At 42.7% G+C, this 21,521-nt stretch overlaps 2 protein-coding genes across 4 annotated transcripts in view; one reads left to right on the forward strand and one right to left on the reverse strand.

Annotated features, from left to right (window-relative positions):
* The window catches only part of KLF13 (KLF transcription factor 13), a 35,212-nt gene extending 25,537 nt beyond the window's left edge, over positions 1 to 9,675 (reverse strand). Inside the window, exon 1 of the mRNA XM_013177433.3 lies at positions 8,731 to 9,675. Coding sequence (XP_013032887.1) covers positions 8,731 to 9,271 — 541 coding nt within the window. The 5' untranslated portion in view covers positions 9,272 to 9,675. The remainder of the gene's footprint in view (positions 1 to 8,730) is intronic.
* The window catches only part of TRPM1 (transient receptor potential cation channel subfamily M member 1), a 138,089-nt gene continuing 118,945 nt past the window's right edge, over positions 2,378 to 21,521 (forward strand). For all 3 annotated transcript variants that reach the window (XM_048060046.2, XM_048060053.2, XM_048060054.2), the window contains exon 1: positions 2,378 to 2,618. The gene's annotated coding sequence lies outside the window, so the exon portion shown is untranslated. The remainder of the gene's footprint in view (positions 2,619 to 21,521) is intronic.

Consider the following 21,521-nt stretch of genomic DNA (forward strand, 5'->3'; position numbering starts at 1 on the left):
AAGCTCTTCAGGTGCCTCTATTCCAAAAGTCACGTAACTGAATAGTAGAGAGCAGTCTGGTGGGCACATTGTGTGCAGTAAGTGTAAGATAGCTTATTGAAGACAGCTGGACACAAATATTTTGCCTATAATTCTTGAGAACACTACAAAAATGCTGTAACTGATTACAGAAAATCCTTCCCTTGCATGAGAGGTTATTTAAGGATACGCTCACTTCAATACCATTTGATTTGTGCCAAGTTCCTGGTAAGTAAATGGTTTTTTATGTTAAGACTGCAAAAAAAGCTTCTGAAGTAGTTTTTCCACCAGTAGCTACAAAGATGGCACTTTAAAAAACTTTTCTTCTATATTAAGTGGAGGCCATGTAAGATCTTGCTGAATCTGCATGACATGAAAAATACAGGATATGTGTGTCTGACTTCAGTGCTTACACATAAAAAGGCATATTGTACAGCTATTGTTAAACTATGCACAGCAAGATAATGATCTCACTGCCCATGTGAATCTACCTAATAAAAGCCTAGCGGGTAACAAAGGAAAAAAAATATATGTACCTCTAGAAATACTGCAGAAAGACCCTTCAAAGGCTACTTTGCATTTAAAGACTGTTCTGCAAGAGTAGAATATTTTTGTCTCTGTCACTACTGACTTCCAAACAGCTGATCCAAGTTTGGAAGGACGGGGAAAAAAATGGAACATGCTTAAGTTATAAAACAGAACGAGAAACCACAAATCCAACATAAACAAGTTCCAGGTTTCTGCTCTTGGACGTGCCATAACCATGTTCAACTAGACAATAACACAGTGCAATGCTTGTGTTTTAAATAGTTAAAGGCACCTTCTTTTCAGATGAAATCTGACTGAGTTTATTTCATAAAGAACTCCAGTTTAGTGAAAGATCTGTTTATGCACAACTCATGTCACACAGACATACTTTCCAGCATCCTGCAGAGAAGCATTGTATGTGCTACTGCACAAAAATCATCTACAGGTCATTCAGAACACATTTTCTATAAGGCTGAGATTAATTTCTAATACAAACACACCTATCCCATGCAACTGTCCGTCATTAAGAGACCGTTTGCTGGTATACTCTGGACTATATGTAAGACAGAACTTGCTACTGAGAAGGAAAGTGCCAGCTACAGGTTTCTAGGATGAGGAGAGCAGCAGGATGGTGATCCATCCTTACCACTTTCAATATTAATAGGTGTTATTGTGTTAGACCAGACCATCACCTCTGTGCTAAAAGGAAGATGGTTTGTGGAAAGAGAGTTCTGTGAAATTTCTGCATGTTCTTCCATTAGATATCCGAGGTTTGTGCCCTGTAGAAAAGGTGTCCCTGACCACTGTATTCTGTGAATGAGGTTGACTGGAACAGCCAAACCATAGCTGGGATTTATTTATTTTTTTGTTGTTAATTACCTTCTGCTCTCCTAACATATGATCACAGGTTACGCACATTAGCAACTCACTGCCAGAGCAAAACCTGTCTCAGCAAAACGTAATTTCCAAAGAATTGCAAAAGTTAAAAATTGATTTTATTTCTGTGGATTTTCTTTCCCAGTTTGATCATGTTTCAGCACAACATAACCCAGCCATGTGTCCCTCAGATTCAAAGCAATGCTCCTTTGTCTTTTACACAGATTGTCATCTTCCTCTTCAGCTCACTCAGCAAAAGCAAAGGAAGAATTTGGAAAAATTACAGAGAGAGAGAGAGAGAATATTTAGCTATGCTGATTATGCCTGTTCCAAAGATGGTGGTGAAGAGGGAAAAACAAGAGAGGATTTTCCTAGGAGATCCTCTCTCCATCAGTTACAATAATGAAATGTAGAGTTTTGCTTTAAAGGCTTGTAGGCTCCAATACCTAAACTCCGTCAGTTATTATCAACAGCTTTATTTCTGTAACAAGGTTGGCAGAGAAATCTTCCCTTCTGATCCAGATTTCTGAAATACTTGCTCAATTCGTTTTTTGTTCTTCAGTGATGCAAAATTGTCACTGACTTCCACAATGATGAGTAAATTCTTAGTAAAACCTGATCTTCAGTGGATGTATGACTATAATGGTAGGACACAGTGTTTTTCAATTCCATGAATTTATATCTTTTTTCCCATTGCAAAATAGAGTAATACACAGTTTTTGATTTTTTAGGTATGTGCTGTATTATACACTGGGTTGTGGTAACCAGATAAGTAAAAATTCATTCTCAATGATTCTTCTAAACTATCCAAAACATACATATCTCATAGATAAGAGAACAGCTTTCAGGCCTGTCCTGTGATTAATCATTCAGACACTACTGAATGATTAATATTTCATTAAAGACGGGGGGGGGGGGGGGGGGGGGGGGGGGGTGCGGGTAGAAGGATAGAAGTCTTTCACAGAAAACCTGCGTAACAGTCAGGAGGTTTAGGGCTTTTTTGTAGCTAATATTACTCAAGTGTGCAGTAAATACAGCTGTCAGCTAATTGGATTCCCCACAGAATCAGTTTAACCCTAACTCTTTTGCAGCTGAATTAATTGAACTTTATTATTCAATCCTGAACCAGTCAGGTAAACGGAGAGAGCAGCAGCAGCAACAATTTTGCCTTTCTGACTTCAGTCATCTTGAAAAATGTAAGTTTTAAAACCTGCTTGTTCCTTCCTGAGCTTTATGCCCTGTACTTATTATTTCAGTAATTTCTAAGACTAAAATATTTAGAGCATATATACTATTTGTTATCTTCAATGAATGCAAACTGTCTGTATCCTAGCTTAGAATCAATACTCTTAACTAGCAACTTTATTCTTGGAAATTGAGTGTTAGGCTGAGGGCTTTGGCAGCACTGTTTTAAAAGTTGTTTTATGTTTTCAACTATGCTTTTTTGGTGTGTTTAAACATTCTTAGGAAAACTTCTGAAAAAAGAAAACTGAGAATGCTTCTCAGTAGTTGCAGAGCTCTTTCAGAGAAAACAAAAACAGTGCTTTGTAGTTCCGTGTTGTTCTTAAAACTGTGGGCTTATTCAGACACTTAAGAACATCAGCTTTCAAAAAGGTGCAGAAACAGGCGCTGAACTACTTCTCACTGAGAGAGAGTGCTTATGGGTCAGGCTGCAAAGACGATTATTTCACAAGGCTAGCATTTGAAACTGTCCTGAACCTACTACTTGTTCTAGTCTGAAAGAAAAACCTATAAGAGGTGTTTTTGTCATGCTCAGTAAGGAGAAGAGGTGGAGGGTAGTAGAAGAGCATTATAGGGCACCATGGCCTTAGAAGTACCCTAGAGCTTTTTGATAAACTGGCTGTATGCTAATGCCAGTGAGTTAGGCATCCAATGCTAGCCAGCCAGCTGTTTCTAACTTTTAATCCAAGTCAAAAACAGCAGGCCCAGCCACTAGAACTGAGACTGGAGGGTGATGTGGGGAGGACCACATTAACTTAGCCAGTCCTCCTGCCCGTGGGAAACCACTATTGGGGAAAGACCCTTCCAGTTTCTTCTCGTGTCATGTTCAGAGAGTGGGCAGTTTCATGCTTGGTCCTGGCATCCAGAGCAGCTCAGCTGCCAGCTTAGAGGATGGACTGAACCAGTGCTACCCACACGTTTCCTGCTGTTACACCCAAGCATAACCTGCAGCCCTGTTTTCTGCTGGTCTTGCATGGCACAGGAGGCATTAGATCAAGTTTCTCTTCTCGCAGCCTTCTCTTGTAAAGGTCTGGTTCCTCACTAACACTGCCTGCCTGCCTGCCACCCATGTGCATACACCCTGTCTGGAGTCACTGTGTGCCTACAGGCAAGCTAGAAGGAAACCTAGGCCACATTTTGAGCTAACCAGCTAAGCTTCTGGTAATTGCCAGGTGCTAAAATGTAAGATAAATTTTATTTCACTGACATGTGAACTTGCTTCTCCTTATACTTGTCAATCAGTTTCTTTACATTCGCTTAGGTGGCACCTTGATTCGGACCAAATTCAAAGAAGTTGTGCTTTGCTGCCGTGCTTTAAACTTTAAACTTTAACTTTTAAACTTTAATGTAGTCAGAACAAAGCAGATTTGCTAGAACTGAAAGGGAAAACTATCCTTCTTTTTAAAACCTTACCAACCTAAACACAGGTCAAATACTTTATTTTGTTTAGCCTAGTTGTTATGCTGTTGTTACACTTGTGAGAACGAGGTCTGACTGCTTTGTATTTCAGAAGATTGCTTTCAAATACCAAATATATTATGAGTTTCCCCATTTTCATATACCCCTGTTACTAATTCATTAGAAAAATTCTGCTTAGGGAAATGACATAGTAACTGAGAAGAAAGGGTGCTTAAGTTAAATTTTTTTTCACGTGGGTTCCTCAGTGTTGCCCTTAAAATTGTGATTACAGAGATTTAAGATAATCAAGCGAGTGAATGGAAGTCAATTTCTTCTACTTATTCAAATTCAGTTAATACTTAATGAATCAAAGTTAGACTAAAAATAATAGATACCTAATAACGCATCCTTCTTCAATCTAGTTACCTGAATTGGTGCCTCTAGCAGATCAGGCTACACTTAGCGCTGGACTACTGCAAGGTTAAGCAGGCTTAATTAAAATGTCACTGCCCAAAGTCAGTCTGCCAGCTAGAGACCAACAAAGGCCTTGATCACTTTCTTCTCAACAAGTCCTAATCTGACATCTGTGAGCAAGAATAATGCGTCCAGGGTGGCCGCCTCCTCTTCCTACGCCTGGGCAGCCAGCTATGACAGTTAAGCAACAGCACAAAGGAGCCACTGTGAAGTCACCTGGCCCACAGGTTTGTTTCACTGCCAGACTCTCCCAGTAATACTTCAGACTGCGACTGGTGGCCACATCTTTAGCATATGCTAATTAGCCCAAACACATTTAGTTCTAATAATTGGAAACTTGCTCTTGCATTATGGTGTAGTGGACAGTGAGCAGAATTAGTAAGTTCAGAAAGAAATCTCACTAGAATTAAAAGCTTTATTTTGTGCTTTCTCTGCGTGTAATGCAGATTGCTAAAAGCTCTTAGAGGTCACAGTGACTTTGGGGAGGGTTGCAATATACAGGATTCTTCAGATCCCTGCCCAAAATGTAGTCTTTTTTCCTATGTGTTTGTATGTAGTATAATTCAGTAAGTTGGTGCCCTCTGTAGCCTCCCAGAACACAGCAGGCCCTGACAATGCTCGGTGAGGTCCTGGCCTGAGATAGCTATTAGACTCTGCACCATCTGTTTCTTCCCACTGGTATATCAGAGACAAACTGGTTTCCAGTGACTCCAGAGAATTTCCAAACCTTTTTAGTGAGCCCACATTGAAAATCAGCTTAAGAGGAAGGAGAACTTTGTCATGTAAATGGTTTGTCTGATTTTCTGAAAGTTCTTTCTATTTATGAGTTTTCTCAGCAGGGGATTTTTTTTAAACTGGTAAGCCAGTGGAATTTTTGCCTCAATGGGATCACTATACCTTGGGACAGAGTGCTGCATTTGTGGATCATAACACAGCCTCTGAGGTTCACGGGAACCTCAGTGGAAAAGAATCTGGACTTGACATTACCCATTGACACTAAATATAACCTTCTGGTAAACATTAAAACTTCAAGGGCTTTGTGGCTGATGATCATGTTAAACTCCAGGACATCCAGTGAGAGGGTGGGGTGGAAAATATAAACATGAAAAGAAACCTAGGGGGAGGGGAAGGGTTTGTAGGCTGGGGGGAGAACTGCAGAGACTTTGGTGACTACTATTTTCTGCCTTGTTCAAGGTTGTCTTGAGTTAATAAAGAAGAAGCATTCCAAAGGTTGAGCTAGCTTAACTTGCTAGTGTACAAGACACTACAGTTTGTTCTAGCACATACAGATCTAATAGGGAACTTCAATCTAAAACACTGTACTCTGAGCGATGGCCTAAGGACAAAAGGCAGATAATGCCTTCTTGGCTGTTCCACCTTGTTTCTTCAGCTTGAAATAGGATAATAAGCATCCTGTAGACTACTGTGTTTGTTTGGCACATTTGAGCATTAAAATCGGGCTAAAACAATCAAAGATTTTACATGGACCACCAAACAGTCAGAAAACACTGCCAGCTTTCAGTCCCTACTAATGTGGACTGGATTTAACTGAGTAATACTTGAAAGGTTAGGTATCCCTCTGCCACACTATAACCTCAATAATAAAGTCTGCCCTTGCTCTGAACATGAAGAGCAAAATCTTTAATTTGTGAGCACAGTAGCAGACAAAGACAAGCAAGTCATAAACTGCACCATCCAAATACCTCCAGCACTATCATCAGTATCTTCTAGCCTGCAGTACTGTTCTTAGCCTTCAGTTTGCCCCTACCTACCAGCTGGGGTAGTCATACAGCACATGAAAAAAGTTTTAATCCATGGCAGAAGTTTTTGATTGGTTCTTAGTAACTGGGTTTGGGAGTCACTCTGGCAGCTTACCTTAAAGGTTTAAAGTACCATTCATGTGCTCCTGGAGTACTTTCGCTGGTGAGGTGGACAGCCATTATCCTACCCATCTGGCAGGCTGATGCGTACGTGTTACCCAAGTAAGTTTATGGGCATTGGAAAGCAGGGGAGACCCAAGACCCTTGTTCTAATCCAGTAAAAGCCATTATGTGTTTTGTAGTTAAAACAAACAAAACTGTCTGGAAGTCACTGCATGTTCTGTTAGCTTTTCCAAGTGTCATATTAACTTTTTTCAAGCCTGTCACAACTTCTTTAAAAAACAATAACAACAAAAAAGCACAAACACCCTAGAAAGCATTCTGCAACATGAGTAAGAGGCATTTAAGCCTGTTTAGAACAGAATCCAAACAGAGAAAGACCTGTTGCCAGCGAGGAGGAAAACTTGGCAGCTTTGTTTAAAGCTTCCCACACAGACACTGGAGACACGAGAAAACAAAGAAGCTCTAGTCCCCGAGGGTCCTGCCACTCCCAGGGCAAAACCAGTCCCTTCCCCACTTTTTCTCTAGCTCTCACACACATGGTTCTCTTCCTCTGTGCCATTAGCTACAGCAAGAATGAATTAAGCCCTGCAGATTTGGAAAAAATACAGGAAGTGAAGAGTTAAAAAAAAAAAAAAAAAAGAAAGAAAACAACTGAGAGAACCTGGAGGCAAGCCAGTGTCCTCGAATGACTCCACTCAGCGGCAGCCCAGAGCACGACTCCCCCCGCTCCTCTCCCTGCAGGGCGGACGTGGCCCAGCCCTTCTCTCTTTGTCGGGGAGAGGAGTTCCCTGTCTTGGTTTCCAGTTGGTTTGGGAGCCCAGAAACACGGCTAAGTTTATCTTTTGCTTCTAGGACAATGGCAAAGGCCAGAAATAAGTGCAAAAGAACTGAAAATCAATGGAGAAAATTCCCTGAGAGCTGAGTGTAAGCACCTTTTCTCATGAACTCCAAACAGGCAAGAAACAGTCGCACAGCGCAAAGCGGGGCAAGCTGCCTAGGGTGCCAGGAACATGCTGTTCCTTTGGCCGCGCTGCATAGGGAATTGTCAGTCTATATGCTTAAACTTGACGGGGCTTTCTTCTCTGCCACAGAAAGCAAACATCCTCAGTTTAGAACAGCTCTTCCTTCATCCTAGGAAGGCAGCAGGAAAAGCTAGGTACGCTTGAAGAGGTTTGTTTGGTGTGGGTGAGGCTGCCACTTCTGAGCTAAGATGGTTCAGGAGTTATTTGTCAGGTGTAGTTCTGAGGATCTTTTCCTTAACGTTCTTTATAAGCAAACTGATCACGGATTTTAGTAAACTAATTTGTTGTCTGAAATAACTCAGTTGAACAGCTTGCCTAAGTTTGTTCTCATCTGCATGGTGCTTTGTCATAGACACTATGACCAGTGTCTCCAGCAGAGATCAGTCTCCTCGGTTTTTGGAGCTCCCTGTGCAACTGTAGGCCATCCTGTTCCCCAACACAAGGCAGAGGCATCAAGTATGGCACGTCACGGGGCCTTTTTCAATATAGTACTCCTAACTATTTCAGTAACTTCCATGGTGCTTGCAAGACTTCAACTTTTTTTAGGTGTGTATGTCTTGTAAGTTATGATAGCAACAAAGAAGCAGTCAGATGAGACCACCAACAAGTGAACGCTGATCAGGAAAAGTTAGTGTTTACATTCAAATGTGCTTTTTTTTTGTTGTCGTTGAAATCAGTTTTACTCAGCTGCTAAAAGCTTTTTCAGAAGCTGCCCATGTCCCTTTACATTTATGTTCAGTATCTCCTTGTGACTCATATTCTGCCTCTCAACTGCCTTCCTGCCTGCTCTAGCTTCACAAAAATGCCTTCTAAAGAAAGAAACAGAAACACGGTCATTCGGGTGCCTCTAGAACATTTAATTTTAAACTATTAAGAGTACTGATGCTTGTATTGGAAGTGATAAGCAGGTATAAAGGTACTGACAGGAGCACAGTGTTGGAAAAAGTAGATGGGGGAAGGTAAGAAGCCTTGTAAAGGGTAAGTCGAAGATACACCAAACAAGAATAACAACTAAAAATTACAGTGTGGTAGGATCCACACAGATGACCCACGCTCCATTCCCTGTGATATTAAGTAATAAAAGGCAACATTAGCTTTGAATCTATGCCCAGTAAGGGTTTATTCCCGGCGGGCTTTTTTTTGTTTTTCTCTGAGCTTGAGTTCTGAAAGATGAAACCGTAATGGTGGCCAAATACAAGTTTGTTTTTGTGTTTTGTTTTTTTTTTTTCCAACATTCATTTTAATTACCAAGCTGTAACAAATAAATCTTTGGCTGGATTGCAACTAACCTGTGTGGGTCCTTAGATGAGCTTTAAGATGGGAAGATTTGCCATAAACTTTTTCACACCCCACATAGTGGCATTTGTGCTTTTTCTGGGGTGATCCGGGGTCAGTCCAGCTTCTCCCGCGTTTGTTCTTTTGTCTGGGGCTTGGCTCAGTTACTGCAGCCAGGCTAGTAGGTGTGGCTGCTTTTCCTCCTCCACGCTTACCAGCCGAAGACACGCTTTCTTCCCCAAACTCCTTAGGAGCGATAGAAATGTGTATTTGTTCTGTGATATCAAAGGTCTCTGTTTTTTCCATTTTGAGAGCGGGTGAGTTTGGGACGTGCTGGTTCAGATCTGCTAAAATGCTAGCTACCACAAGTAATGACGATCCATTGTCTTTCCCGGTCTCTCTGACCTCCCACTTATCTTCTCCATTTGACGAAGGAGGTATTGCTGCATCAGGTTGGGGATCAGGCTCCCCTTTGGGACTATGGATAATAGCACGACTGGACATAGAAACAAGGCACTCTGCTGCAAAATGATCCACGTACGCTGCTGTTGCCATTTTTCATAAGTTTTAAAAGAAATCCAAACCGGAAAAAAGCACTTCTTTTTTTTTTTTTTTAAGAGATTAGGCAAGCAGACCTTCCCCTCTATTTCTTAAGCTCTCTCAGCAGAAGTGAAGTCTGATCTAGCAGCCATCAAAAACCGCACTCCGCGACGATCACGCCCAGCCCGTCCCTAAATCCAAAAAAGCGCCCAAGTCCAGTGGGAGAGGAAAAAGGCGAGCGGACGGCTCCCGGCAGCGGCAGCTTGTTGCTGGCAGGGTGAATTACCGGCGGCGTTTCGTCGCGGGCGCGAGAGGAGAGCGGCTGTGCCGGCCCGGGCCGCGCATGGCGCGCTGACAGCCGCCCGCCTCCCGCTGCCGCTCCTCGCCGGGGGCGTGCCCACGGCCCACATCTGGCCGTGACGTCACAACTAGACCCCCCCCCCCGCAAGTGAAAGGAAGCGTCCCATTGGCTGCCGGGCGCGCCGCGTGCCGCGGGAGCGCGCCCCGGGGCCGCGCTGTGCGGAGCCCTCCGCCGGCAGCTCAGGGCGTGCTGCGCGAGAGCGTCGCCTGCAGGGACGGCTTAACCGGCGCCGGGCTGTTAAAACGTAGAGATCTAAAAACGGTGCGGTGTTGGGGCTGATACAAGTGATGGGAAAAAGGAGGGAGAGTACACCAGTTGGTCTGCAGCTGCACGGATGGAGTTCGTGTGAGGATTTTAATAAATTGTGACACGTTTAGTTGACTCCCAGAGAATAATAAGCTGTTGAAATCACCATCCTCTCTGTCAAAGCACTCTACTGTCTCTCAAGTATTTAAAAGTACAAATGGAAATCACTTTTTATTATTATTATTATTCTCATTTATCAAGAGATAATAGCTCAGCCAGTTTGTAGAGATTAATGCCTGAATGAATAAATGGGTTGTGCGTGGCCAGCTTACCAAAACAGAAAGAAATGCATCTGATTTCAGGTCTGAACACTGTTATTCTGTGGTGCTTCTTACCTTTGGTTGGATCATGTTCTTTCTTTAGACTAATTCTTGTGAAATTCCCGTCATTAGTGCAGATGGACCTTTCCTCAGTGGCAGAGCTGGTCAGAAACCAGGAGGGCTTCTTTGGAAGCCTTCCTGGACGGAAAGTTTTGGAGTTTGAGGGAGCGTGGAAGGAAGCGAACATCTCTTGCAGAAACTCAAATAGTTTTGGTGTTGAGTAAAAAGTTGGTTTCATTCATGTGAAAATGCCTTATTCAGGAGCAACATATGCCAGTGCTACCGCTGCACTTTATAGGTGCTGTGCTTTGGGTTCTCATGCACCGCTTCCCCTCTAGGTCAGACCTGTTGGCAACCTGTGTCTACCGCAGCCCTCTTGTCTGTTCTGTTATCCTGTGGCACTCTGCGGCACTTCAGTCCTTGCAGCCACGGGAGGAGTAAGGCACACCACCAGCACAGGAAGATGTGGTTTTACGCTGCAATGCGCTACATCATTTTGATACAGACATGTCGTACCATTTGTTCTGCTGAGCATGGCTACAGGAAACGTTCACACGTTTCCAAATAAAGATCGAGTTTCAGTCTCCCCTATTTATTCCTAAAGGAAATAAACCCAGGGACAACCTTTTCATGAGGAGATGGTAGCTGAAGGTGGCTGCAGCAGACCTACCTGGCAGCTCCTCACGAGGAACCCTGCAGCAGTGACCCCTCCGCTCTCCCACCTCGAGGAGAAACAGCGGCCGTGGTGAGGGGGTGAGGAGAGGGCAGGGCTCGGGCCCACGTTCTCAAGGAGAAGCGGGGCAGGAGAAGGGAGGCGTGGATGGCCCAGGCCCCCACCGGGGTTCTGCTTCGCCCCGTCCCACCCCTCAGCCCTGCCGGGCCCCTCTCCTACCACCTCGGCGCCGCCGCCTCGTCCCGCGCTGCCCGGGGCCCATCCTGGCCGCGCTGCCTGCCCCTGTTCGGGGCAGCAGGTGCCGCAGAGCCGCTGCCTCTGGACGAGAAGTGCCAGTGTAGCCTGGGCACGCGCGGCCCGCGGCGTCGTCCTGTCGCCATTTCCCGCCGCTCGCCCGCCCTGAGGAGAAATCCCTCGAGGTGAACCGGGAGGTGTGATTGGCTGCCATGCTTGGGCGGGCTCCAGAAGGTGGTAGAGCAGCCAATCAGAGAAGACCTTGCATGCTGCGTGTGACTCCCCACAGTGGAGGAGGCCCTGGGTGCCATGTTGTGTTGGGGGCCTCTCGAGGGCCGGGGGCTTCCCTTGGGGACCGTGCGGTGCTCCTATGGCTTGGTTCGGGGCGTGAGCAGGTGGGACACAGCCCACCACGTCCCGGGAGCCTTTGGCCAAGAGGGAGAAGATGCCATGTCACAGGACGTCTGGGCCCGTGGGCAGCAGAAGGATGGTGAGGAGTTAGTGGCCAGCCATAGCTGATGATAAGACAGGGTCTTAACCTTTATTTTTATTTTTAACAGGTCTTTAGCTTAAAGTCTTGTCCTGGTAGCTGTTCCTGTTATATAGGAGTGCCTCTCATGTGCAATTAAGTCATAACCAAGTCCCCAGTGGACTGCGTGAACTCTCTAGTACTTCTGCAATTCTGTGGTTGAGAACTTGTTTTGCTCTTTGTGTGGGGGCTGGCTCCGTGCCTGCCTGGTAACGGCGGGCAGAGGAGGATGGGGTCTGTTTTCCTGAGAAGTTGCTGCTTTTTTTGGTTGGGTGAACCCTTTGGGCGTGCCTTCCTCATTTGGGAAAGAGCAGTGTTGTGGTTGCTTGTACCAGAAAGGCTTTTTAATGTGAAAGAAAGCTTAGTCATATTCAGAAGATGTGTGTAGCCAGGTTAGGGGGTGTTGTTACTGCCTTGTTAAAAAGCAGGACTAAGGATAAAAATGTGTCTCTGCCTTGATAATAGCTGACCAGATGACAAAAACAGTCCCTTCTGGAGCACTTAACCTGAAGAAGTTGCTATCTCATTTATAGGTACAGGAGCAGGGTGTGGTGTGTTTGTCATCTGGATGTGAAAATTCCAGCTGCCCAATGGACTCGTCTGTGGGTTTTAGTGCAGGATTGCAAACATGAAATGTTTCTGTGTGAAATAATAGCCTCACTGCAAACGGCAGTGGTGATGCTCTTTTGTAACACATTTCAGTCATGAGGTCAGTGGTGCAAAAAGATCTTACAGAAATTTACCTAAACTTTTTTTTTGTAATGATAATGTATTTACCTGACTATATGTCTGTTGTTGTTATTTGTTGTGCATTTAATTTCTCAGAACAAGTGGAAAAGTGAATTTCTCCAAGTATACGATAAACGGTAAATACACCTCTGCTGAATATCCTGCAACTGTTGACTTGTCAACCAAATGAGCTGAATTTTAGATCAGTGAAAAATTAATAAAAATATACTCTAATCCCTCTTCAGTTTTCTTTATTGGATTGTTGTTGATGTGTTCACAGCTGCAGGCATTTGTCCCATAGACAGGTGGGAATTCTTCTGTCTGTTAGGGCACTATTTTTTCATCTACTCAAATAATTCAGCCTGGGCTCTGTCAGTCTTTTGCTTGTTTTGTTTTGCTTTAGTGTTTTCTTAATAAATAGTTTAGAGTCTTGTTTAGCTACAAATGCATAGCAGCAGAATAATTTTAAATCAAATCCACCCTGTTCTGCACCTCCCAAAATAGCTCATTGTTTTAAATTACGGGAATGAGAAGCTCCGAAATACTTTGTGAAGTTAAACTAGTTTTATGAATTCTGTTAACCAGAACTTTAAACAAAATAGAACAAAGTCCTGATACAGATGCTTCAAATCAGCTCATATCTAGTTTTGCATGGCCAAAAAAGGGAAAAAGAAATTGAGCAATAGCAAGATTTATTTATTTTTTTTTATAATGGTATAAAACCTATTACAAGGATGCTGGAGTATCACATCTTTATAAAGTAAATGGTAGTGGAAGTCTGCAACACGCAAAATTAATACATGGACAGTCTGAAGCAGGAATTTTGTGAGTGGGAAAGATGATAATTTTTCACCAAGGAAAAATTTCCTATTCCCGAGAACATGAGTCCTAAACATTCAGTTTTATATTACAGGCATTTCATCAGTACTCTTGCTGCATGAATTTGCTCAAAAATTTCTTCTGTTTTCATATACTTCTGCTTTGGATCCTGTGAGTCACTTGCAAAAAGTGTAAAGTGCTCAAGTTGTATGGACTTAAGTGAATTTATTTTGCTTTACGTCATCTCAAGAAGCTGTTCAGGAGAATGGAAAAAGTGAAAGGCCATGTAGGCCCTCTCCCCATTCCATTCCTACACAGTAGCTGTAAGATGAAAACACCTTAGTGCAAGTCTTAGTGAGTCTGTCCACATTATCATCACAGCCCCTGTGTGCACAAATTATGCCCGTAGAACCAATCAGGACTTGCCTCTGACTTTGCTGGACAAATCTATGAAGCCAGCATGTGGACATCTCTGGCTTCTCTCCTCATAGCACATTTCTCCTCTCTCCTGCACGTAGGGGCTGTCAAAACTTAAGAATATTGGGAAATGTAACTTTTGTGCCATAAATATTTCATAGAACTTTACATGTTGAAATCTAGTGCCTGTATCTGAGGAATCAGTTGGTTTTTTTTTTAAGTAACTTCTCTTAAATGAAAACATCAAGTCAAATAATGCTCACCCAAGGAAAAGAGGCTGTTCAGGTAAAGAAAACATGGGAAGGTGAAACATAAAATCCTGAATTTTCAGTCTCTGTAACAGGAGTCTGAGACTTGGGTAAGATTTTGCCATCAATAAAACGCAAAGTGATGAAGTAGTAGTCATGCCTTGAAAATAATCGCTTCCACTGGGTTTGGTCCACAGAGTCATTCTTTTCAGCTGTGTTTAACTGATTTCAATACTGATTTGGTCTCTTATGATTTACCCATTTATTATTTCTAATTCTTCGCTTATGTGTGCTTTTTACGTGGGTTGAATACTGCATGTTCCCACTTTGGTAAGCATTTTTTCATTCAAAACCACAGAAAATACTGACAAATGTCACCAGGAAGCTCTCAAATGAGTGAATTGACCTAGCAGTTTATTCAACAAATGTTGTGTAACTTTTATTCATGTTTATGCTTGCAAGCCAGCAATGAATTGCAGGTGCAAATACTATTGCAAAATATTCAGCTGAATGTTTTTACAATATACTGTTTGAGGCTGATCGCTAATATGTTGGGCGTATTGAAATGGTCAATGGTCAAAAAGTTGGTGTTTTGTATTTATGAAAGCATTATGAAGAGATCTGATGTTTTGTACAATGGACGTAATGCTTGCTAGCTGGCATTTGGTATGAATGGCTGTGTTAAAATGAAAACTAAATCTGGACTGGGGGGTTCTCTTGTGTGTTTTCTGATGTCTCCAAATTGGGCCCCTGCAATGAAGAAAAATCTTTTACATTGCGTAATGAGATGGTAAAATGCTGATAGCTGTGCATCCCAGTGGAGTACGCATAGGTGGAAAATGGCTGTTCTCCATGACAAACCATTACTTGTAGTCTGAACCTGGACATGAAGGCGAGGGTGTAATGGAGATTTAAGAGGAGTGATCACTTGAGGAAGCTGAGTAGGGAATTGTTTGTTTACACACCCTTCAGTGTAAGTCAACCTAAATCAGCTCCCTGATTTTTGTGTAAAAAATAAAAGAAGTAAATGTATGCCTTGCTGATTCATTGAAGCAGAAGGAAGCCCCCTAGCCATGGGTTCCCCTCCTCTTGAATCAGTTACTCAGTGCAGCTGAGGGCTGAGCGTCCTGGGGGTAGCGGCTGTTCGCAGGATCACTCTGTTCTGACAGTCTGCAGGTGGGTCCCTGTGCTGGGTCTGGCTGGGGTGGGGTTAATTTTCTTCATAGCAGCATCTATGGTGCTGTGATTTGGATTTGTGCCCAAAATGGTGGTGACAATACGTTTCTGCTTCAGCTATTGCTAAACAGTGCTTGCATAGTGTCAAGACTCTCTCAGTTTCTCACTCTGCCCCTTCCCAGTGATGGGCAAGAGGCTGGGAGGGGGCACAGCCGGACAGCTGACCCTGGCTGATCAAAGGGATGGTACATACCATGTAACATCATGCTCTGCAATAAAACTGTGGGGGAGTTTTCCAGGGGTTGCTGTTGGTCAGCTGGTGGTGAGCAATTGCTGTTACACCCCCTTTTCTTTCTCTTTTTTTTGTTTTGTATTTGGTTTTCCCTTTTCTTGCCCCCCCCCCTTTTTTTTTTTTAATTTGGTTTTCCCTTTTCTTAGTAACTGTCTTACCCCATTGACATCTGCTGTGATATGGATTTCTTGGTGGCAGTGGGAGATCTGCTTGAATTGAGATTTTTTTTTTCACCTTTGGCACCATTATCAGTTCTTCTGCAGCCAAGAACTTTTATTGCCACTTCTGCAAAGGAGATTTATCCAGCAGATAGTCCCGCTCCCTGAAAGTGGGCCTGAGAAGCTAAGCCAACCTTTCTTTCCCATCCGTGAATGTGTGTTTCTTCACTGCCTTGTGTTACTGTAAATTCTGTGATTCATTGCGTCTCCTATGTATTTAGCACATGCACTAGCTTAAATGCAGCATTTGTATGATTTCATATAAACAGAAGCCATTTATGAATCTGTGTTCTGCTTTTCTCTCCCTTTCTGATTATTTGTTGCCCATGTTGCTTTGAATCCAGACTATCAGTACAAGACCTGCATCTGGTCCCTGTCTCCTGCTCCTCAGCTGCTATGCTGGCATCTCTCAGTTGCATGACAGTGTTAGGACTTCTCATATTCACAATAACCTTGATACCTACATCCTGAAGCCTGAATATCAGTCCTGGAGCTGCCTAAAACATGGATTATTTTGACTGAGATAGGGTGTTAACCCACAGCAATTCACAAATGCCCGAACTTAATCCATGTGGCAAGCTAACATTAACTAGAAGCCCAGCCAAGCAAAGTAATTGTTCTAGGATGAGAACTGTGATGCCCTTCTGTATTACTGGGAAGTCTGATCTGTACATTTGCAGAAATGCCCAGGCACAGGGTACAGGTTTTGCTGGCACCTGAAAAGCCAAGAGTTTGTGCCATTAAATGGAGCAATCTAAACACACGGATTAAATGCGATACGTAGACAGATTTCAAAGGAGTTCTTTTTCAGTGACACTGGATGAAAACAACATTACTTAAAATGACAAAATTCTTTCCTGAGTCAGTTCCTTATGCAGAACATGTACCGTATCTCTAAAGCAGAGAAGGGCAACTGCAGAAATGTGTAATCAAACTACCAGAAGGCTCAGTTTGTACTGTGAAGTACAGATATGATCAATCTCACGAAGCATTCTGCAGAAACTTAGAGATACTTCCAAGAAGCCCAAGCAGTGGGGGATAGTTATACATTTCACATGACAGAGGAGCCTGAGCTATACCGGTTGGCCCTAATGGAGCTGGACCACAAGTTTCCAAATCTCCCAGTACGTCCCTGTGTAGTCATTTCAGTGCTATCCATTTCTTAGAGCCCTTGGGCACACAGACATTTTGATAACCGGGTTGCTTGTTTAGGTACTTTCTATGTAGTTTTGGAGACCTAAACCACTCCTTTTGTAAATTCCTGGCTGTGATTTCTTCCTTTTAAACTACCAGTTTAACTTGTTCTAAAGAAGGGATGTGTGCTACGAGCTGTAAGACAGAAATTTGTTTTGGGAGTACTAGAATTGTTTATCTCCCTGGAATGAATGTACTGAGAGAAGCTTTCCTTGCATACCTACTGGTCTGCATGCTGTAAACATCTGAAATCACGTAATATCCTTAAGGAAAGGCTTACCACTTACAATGATTATCTCAGTGGCTCAGGCTTAAATAGGCTTTGCCAGGATCAGGGACTGACTTTTCACAGTAATGGTTTGCCCTAGGAGTTACACTGCATGTTTCCACATTTGTCATTCAAGCTGATCGTTCCACCCTTAAGGAACAGCATGTGCCATCTGTAAAACAGAGTTAACAAATAGCTTCGTGGTGCAAACGGAACTGTACATAAGGGGTGAATCATTAAACCTCTTCCTCTGTCCTTAAATGATTAGTGTGATTGTTGATGTAGTTCTTGTAACCCTTTAGTGTTTTTTTGTGTACCATCATGTTTCTAATTCAGCTGAAATCAAAGGCATCTGGCCCATAAGACTTCAGAGATTTCATCAAGTATATGAGGACAGACATGTCATTGAGCAGAAAGAAGGAAGATCTAGACCTCATTAGAAGACAGGAACCAATGCAGTCACCATACAAGTTTTGCTCAAGGAAAAAGAGTAAAAATCCAGAGCCTGGTCTTTCTTTTATTTTTATTTATTTATTTTTTTTTTTTCTGTGGAACCCAGACTTACTCAGTTGTTTCGTGGCTGTTTCCTACTTAATAGGTTTTGAGCTTTTTCTGTGAGTTCAACCAAATTCAACAATGCAATTTAAAAGCAACTAGCTGCAAAGATGTCCCTTGGAAACAGGTGAGTATCTGGAGGACAGGTCCTTCTCTGGGCTGATGGGAAGCTGCAACAGTTTTTCCCAATTTGGGTATCAGTGACTACACACAGAAGTCCCTAGGAAATTGTTTTTCTGTAATTCAGGTGCTCACTGAGCTGTCTGCTTATTTTTGAGCTGCCAGTGGATATATTACAAGACATGGTTTGTCGTTTAACACTATTCACACACTGAACTAGGGAATTACTCTTGGTGTGCAAATTGCTTATAGACAGGTAATTGTGAAAATTTGCAATTTGTTTTATTGGTTAGTTTATTAATTCATGCAATAGTTTCAATTTCCTGACTCTAACTGCCATCGGAAAGCACCAGCAACATGGAGTTCCAGTGCCCACTTTGCATTGTTGCAGATTAGTTGTGTAATATGGAATTTATTTTGAGTATATATTGAAGTTCACATTTCTTGGTTTGTCTAAGTTAGCTCTTCAGAGCTTTACCATTCATCTGAATCAAATATGTTCACTCAGGTATTCAAGGAAACCAACCGTAAGAGGGCTTAAACAGAACTGACTGAAGAATGTATTTAGAATATAACTACAGATAGTTTTCTAAGTGCGTTAGTTGATTTACTCTTAACCTGGCTGTATTTTGCATTTATATTTTCTTCAGGAATAAAAACATAGTGGTAAATGTGGTCCAGGTAGATCAGCAAGGTAGTTGGTTTGTGTTCTCTGCAGGTAGGTGGTTGAATACATTCAGTGTTGGGGACATTCATTACCTGTCTGAGAAGCTTGATTTCCTATGGTGGTTTGTGTATTAAAAAATGGAAGACCTTGTTCGGTAAGAAGATGAGTTCAGTGACAATCAGCATACAACATGCTGATAGCCACCTGCATTTAGGGTGAAGGCTTATCTGCAGATTCCCAGTGGACAATTTGGGATCCCTGCTGGAACCAGAAGGGGTGAAAGGTTTAATGGGCTATGTAATAGCAACCACGTTTTGCTTTTGGGTGCGTTCTGTGAGTAGCTCTTCTCCAAACTCTTATCTTACCATCTCCTGCCAAATGTCTGCAGTGGAACCCCACCTGCAGTGTCTGTGGAGCTAGTTCTGTCTGTACCTGCTAGGAAGGATAGATTTTTGCCTTCATAAAACTTACATTAATTTTCTGCTTTTTAGTGTGCTTTACTAAATAATACCTAGGCGTTGCAACAGTTGTTTGTCTAATTCTCTCCAACATGGTTCTTCTGTTTTTAGCCTTCTCACTTACCAGAGGATAGTTTTACGTCATGAGCGAGGGCTGCATGGCAGGTGCTAGTTAATTGCATGCGTTGGTCTCACAGCTGCCAGTGTTCTTCTGCCCAGCTGAGCACATCAGGGTTCATTCGAACCATGACTCTGGTCATCAACAGCACAGAACAAGGGCGTGCTTGTCCCACTGTGGTGACAGCAAAGCGCCACGGGGCAGTTCTGGCTGGTTAACAGTTCATCGTTCTGTGTAACGCAAATGTTGAACAAAGCACAGTGAGGGGATGACATGATGTAATGCGTTTTCCAAGAATTGTATGGAAAAGAAAATCCTAATAAATCTCATCAGTGAGTGGGATGTTCTTTGGGGAACTAAGTGGGCTATACTCTGCAGCCTCCAACAGCAAGGGTGCCACCTTTCTGATCACAACATAGTTATTCTGTAGTGCTGAACTGCTACATTGCACCTCAAAATAAGGGAAACAACATCACTAACGAAGCGTGTTAAGTCACCAAAGTCCCCTAACAGTCTAGTTTTTCAGTTACTCTATAAAGGTTGATGCTTGCAACACAAATCTTGTACAGGCAAAGTGAGGATGCAAGTTTAGTTACTTGTTGTGTTAATTAGTACACTGCCATGACAGCACTTGTTTGTAATTAGATGCCCACATTTAATAACTAAGTTAAATTTTTTTTTCCTAGTGTGTGTTTTGAATGTTGTAACCTGCAGTACCTTTCAGAAATAACACTGTACAGGCAGCTCAGCTTAGAGTGTGGTGATACTTAACACATGGAAATGCTTTAGTGAAAATATTAAATATGACAATGCAATTGTTTGGGTGAAAGATTTTAGTGCATATATTATAACTCAGAGTATGCACGCTCTGTCTAGAACTCACAGCACCCCCAGAAGTGGAGACGGTGCCTTTGTATTTCAAAGCAACTGCATAAAGAGAGGGTTGACACCCTAGCTCATCTTTGAACAACAGATTTTCTTCGGGCTAGGGGATTTCCCAGGTGAGAAATCCATCAGATCAGGGAACAGCAAGCATCGTGATGCGGAGGCAGTTAACGACAACATACCCTCAGTGAAAGAGCAGGTGAGCTGTGGTTTTCTCCATGCAGGAGGGAGCCCGGGATCAGTGTCTAACAGCTTATTGTCAAAAAACAGGATGCAGATGCCTTCAGAGTAGGAAAAGAGCCAGAATGCACCCCTGAATTTCTCTTTCAATGGGAATTGTGCCAGTTGGCAGAAACAACCTGTTAGGAACAGGGGTTCTTAACAGGGAATCAAAAAGAAAAAGATCAGGGTTTCTCTCCTTTCTTCCTTCCTGTTTATCCTTTTTCCATTAGGTGCTTGTCCTAAATGAGCCAATGGCATGAGTATGCATTGCCCGCTTACAGCTCAGATAGCAAGCGCTATGTACATGCAGAGAGCTGTTAGTGAGCATCCAGAGAATAAAAATGTTTAAAGAAAAACTGAAGGAAATAAAAGGAAACAATGGGGGTAGGGAGAGGCTAAATATGTCAAAAATAATAAAGATTTGCTCAGTTAATCACCATTCTGAGTCTGGAGAGCCCTCTTCTATTCCATATCTCTGAGTTTCCCAAAGCTGGCTTTAGGGGATACATCATACATGTTACAGGCTCTACTCTCTTTTATGGAGAAGACTGGAAAGACTTTCTGCAAGCAGTGAATGGCGCACAAACAATGAGCATTTTTAATACATCTCAGAGGCTGATGTGAACCATGGGGCAAGGATACAGGATTGTAATGGGGCCCTCTCCTCCAACCCTCGAGCTCACTGCTCGTAACCCAAAGAATACTTCTAATGTACAAAGTCCCTATTGTATTCTGCACACATACTGTTCATGTATATTTCAAGAGATGTAATGTACTGTAGTAAGTCAATGGCACAATTACAGACAAATCCTATGGAATATGTTTCGGAGAGGATTTGGGCAATAAAACATTACACTGTTAACTAGCATGTTCCATGTAAACAAAAATGCTTTACACTCCGGAAATGGAAGGGCTTGAAAATTTGACTGTAAATTTTGCGTAAGCGAATATTGCAGTTTACCTCATAGGAATATTTCCTGTTCATAGTTTATGCAGTGTGGGGAATAGGGAAGTTCTACAGTTCTGCATTCAGTGGGAAAACTGTTACAAGAGTCGTCTTTATTACTTCCTGCCATCCTGGAGTAGGATCACCACGTCACTTTTCCTTAACTCTCCTATTCATTTTTATCTGCATGCCCCTGCCCTTTCTGCCTTAAATCTGTTTAGTTAAGGCCCGATAAATATTTGCAGAGGTGCATCTTTCCAGCAAGCTACTGCAAAAGCCAAGGCTCTAGGTCAGAGACAGAAGAGGAGCTCTTAGTACAATGGAGTTCGTCATTCTGTTGTGTCTGGTGGTATATAGGATCTCCACAAATAACCCAGTGACACAATAAGATTGCCTATTTAATTCTCCGATTACGATGATGGGAAACCTTTTTAATAACATTTGTCTAAGACCCATTTAACACTCCTGAATATTTCCTTTCTCCACTACAGTATCTATAGTTTGGTGTTC

Source organism: Anser cygnoides, chromosome 11 (genome assembly GCF_040182565.1).
Source record: "Anser cygnoides isolate HZ-2024a breed goose chromosome 11, Taihu_goose_T2T_genome, whole genome shotgun sequence".
NCBI classification, from domain to species: Eukaryota; Metazoa; Chordata; class Aves; order Anseriformes; family Anatidae; genus Anser; species Anser cygnoides.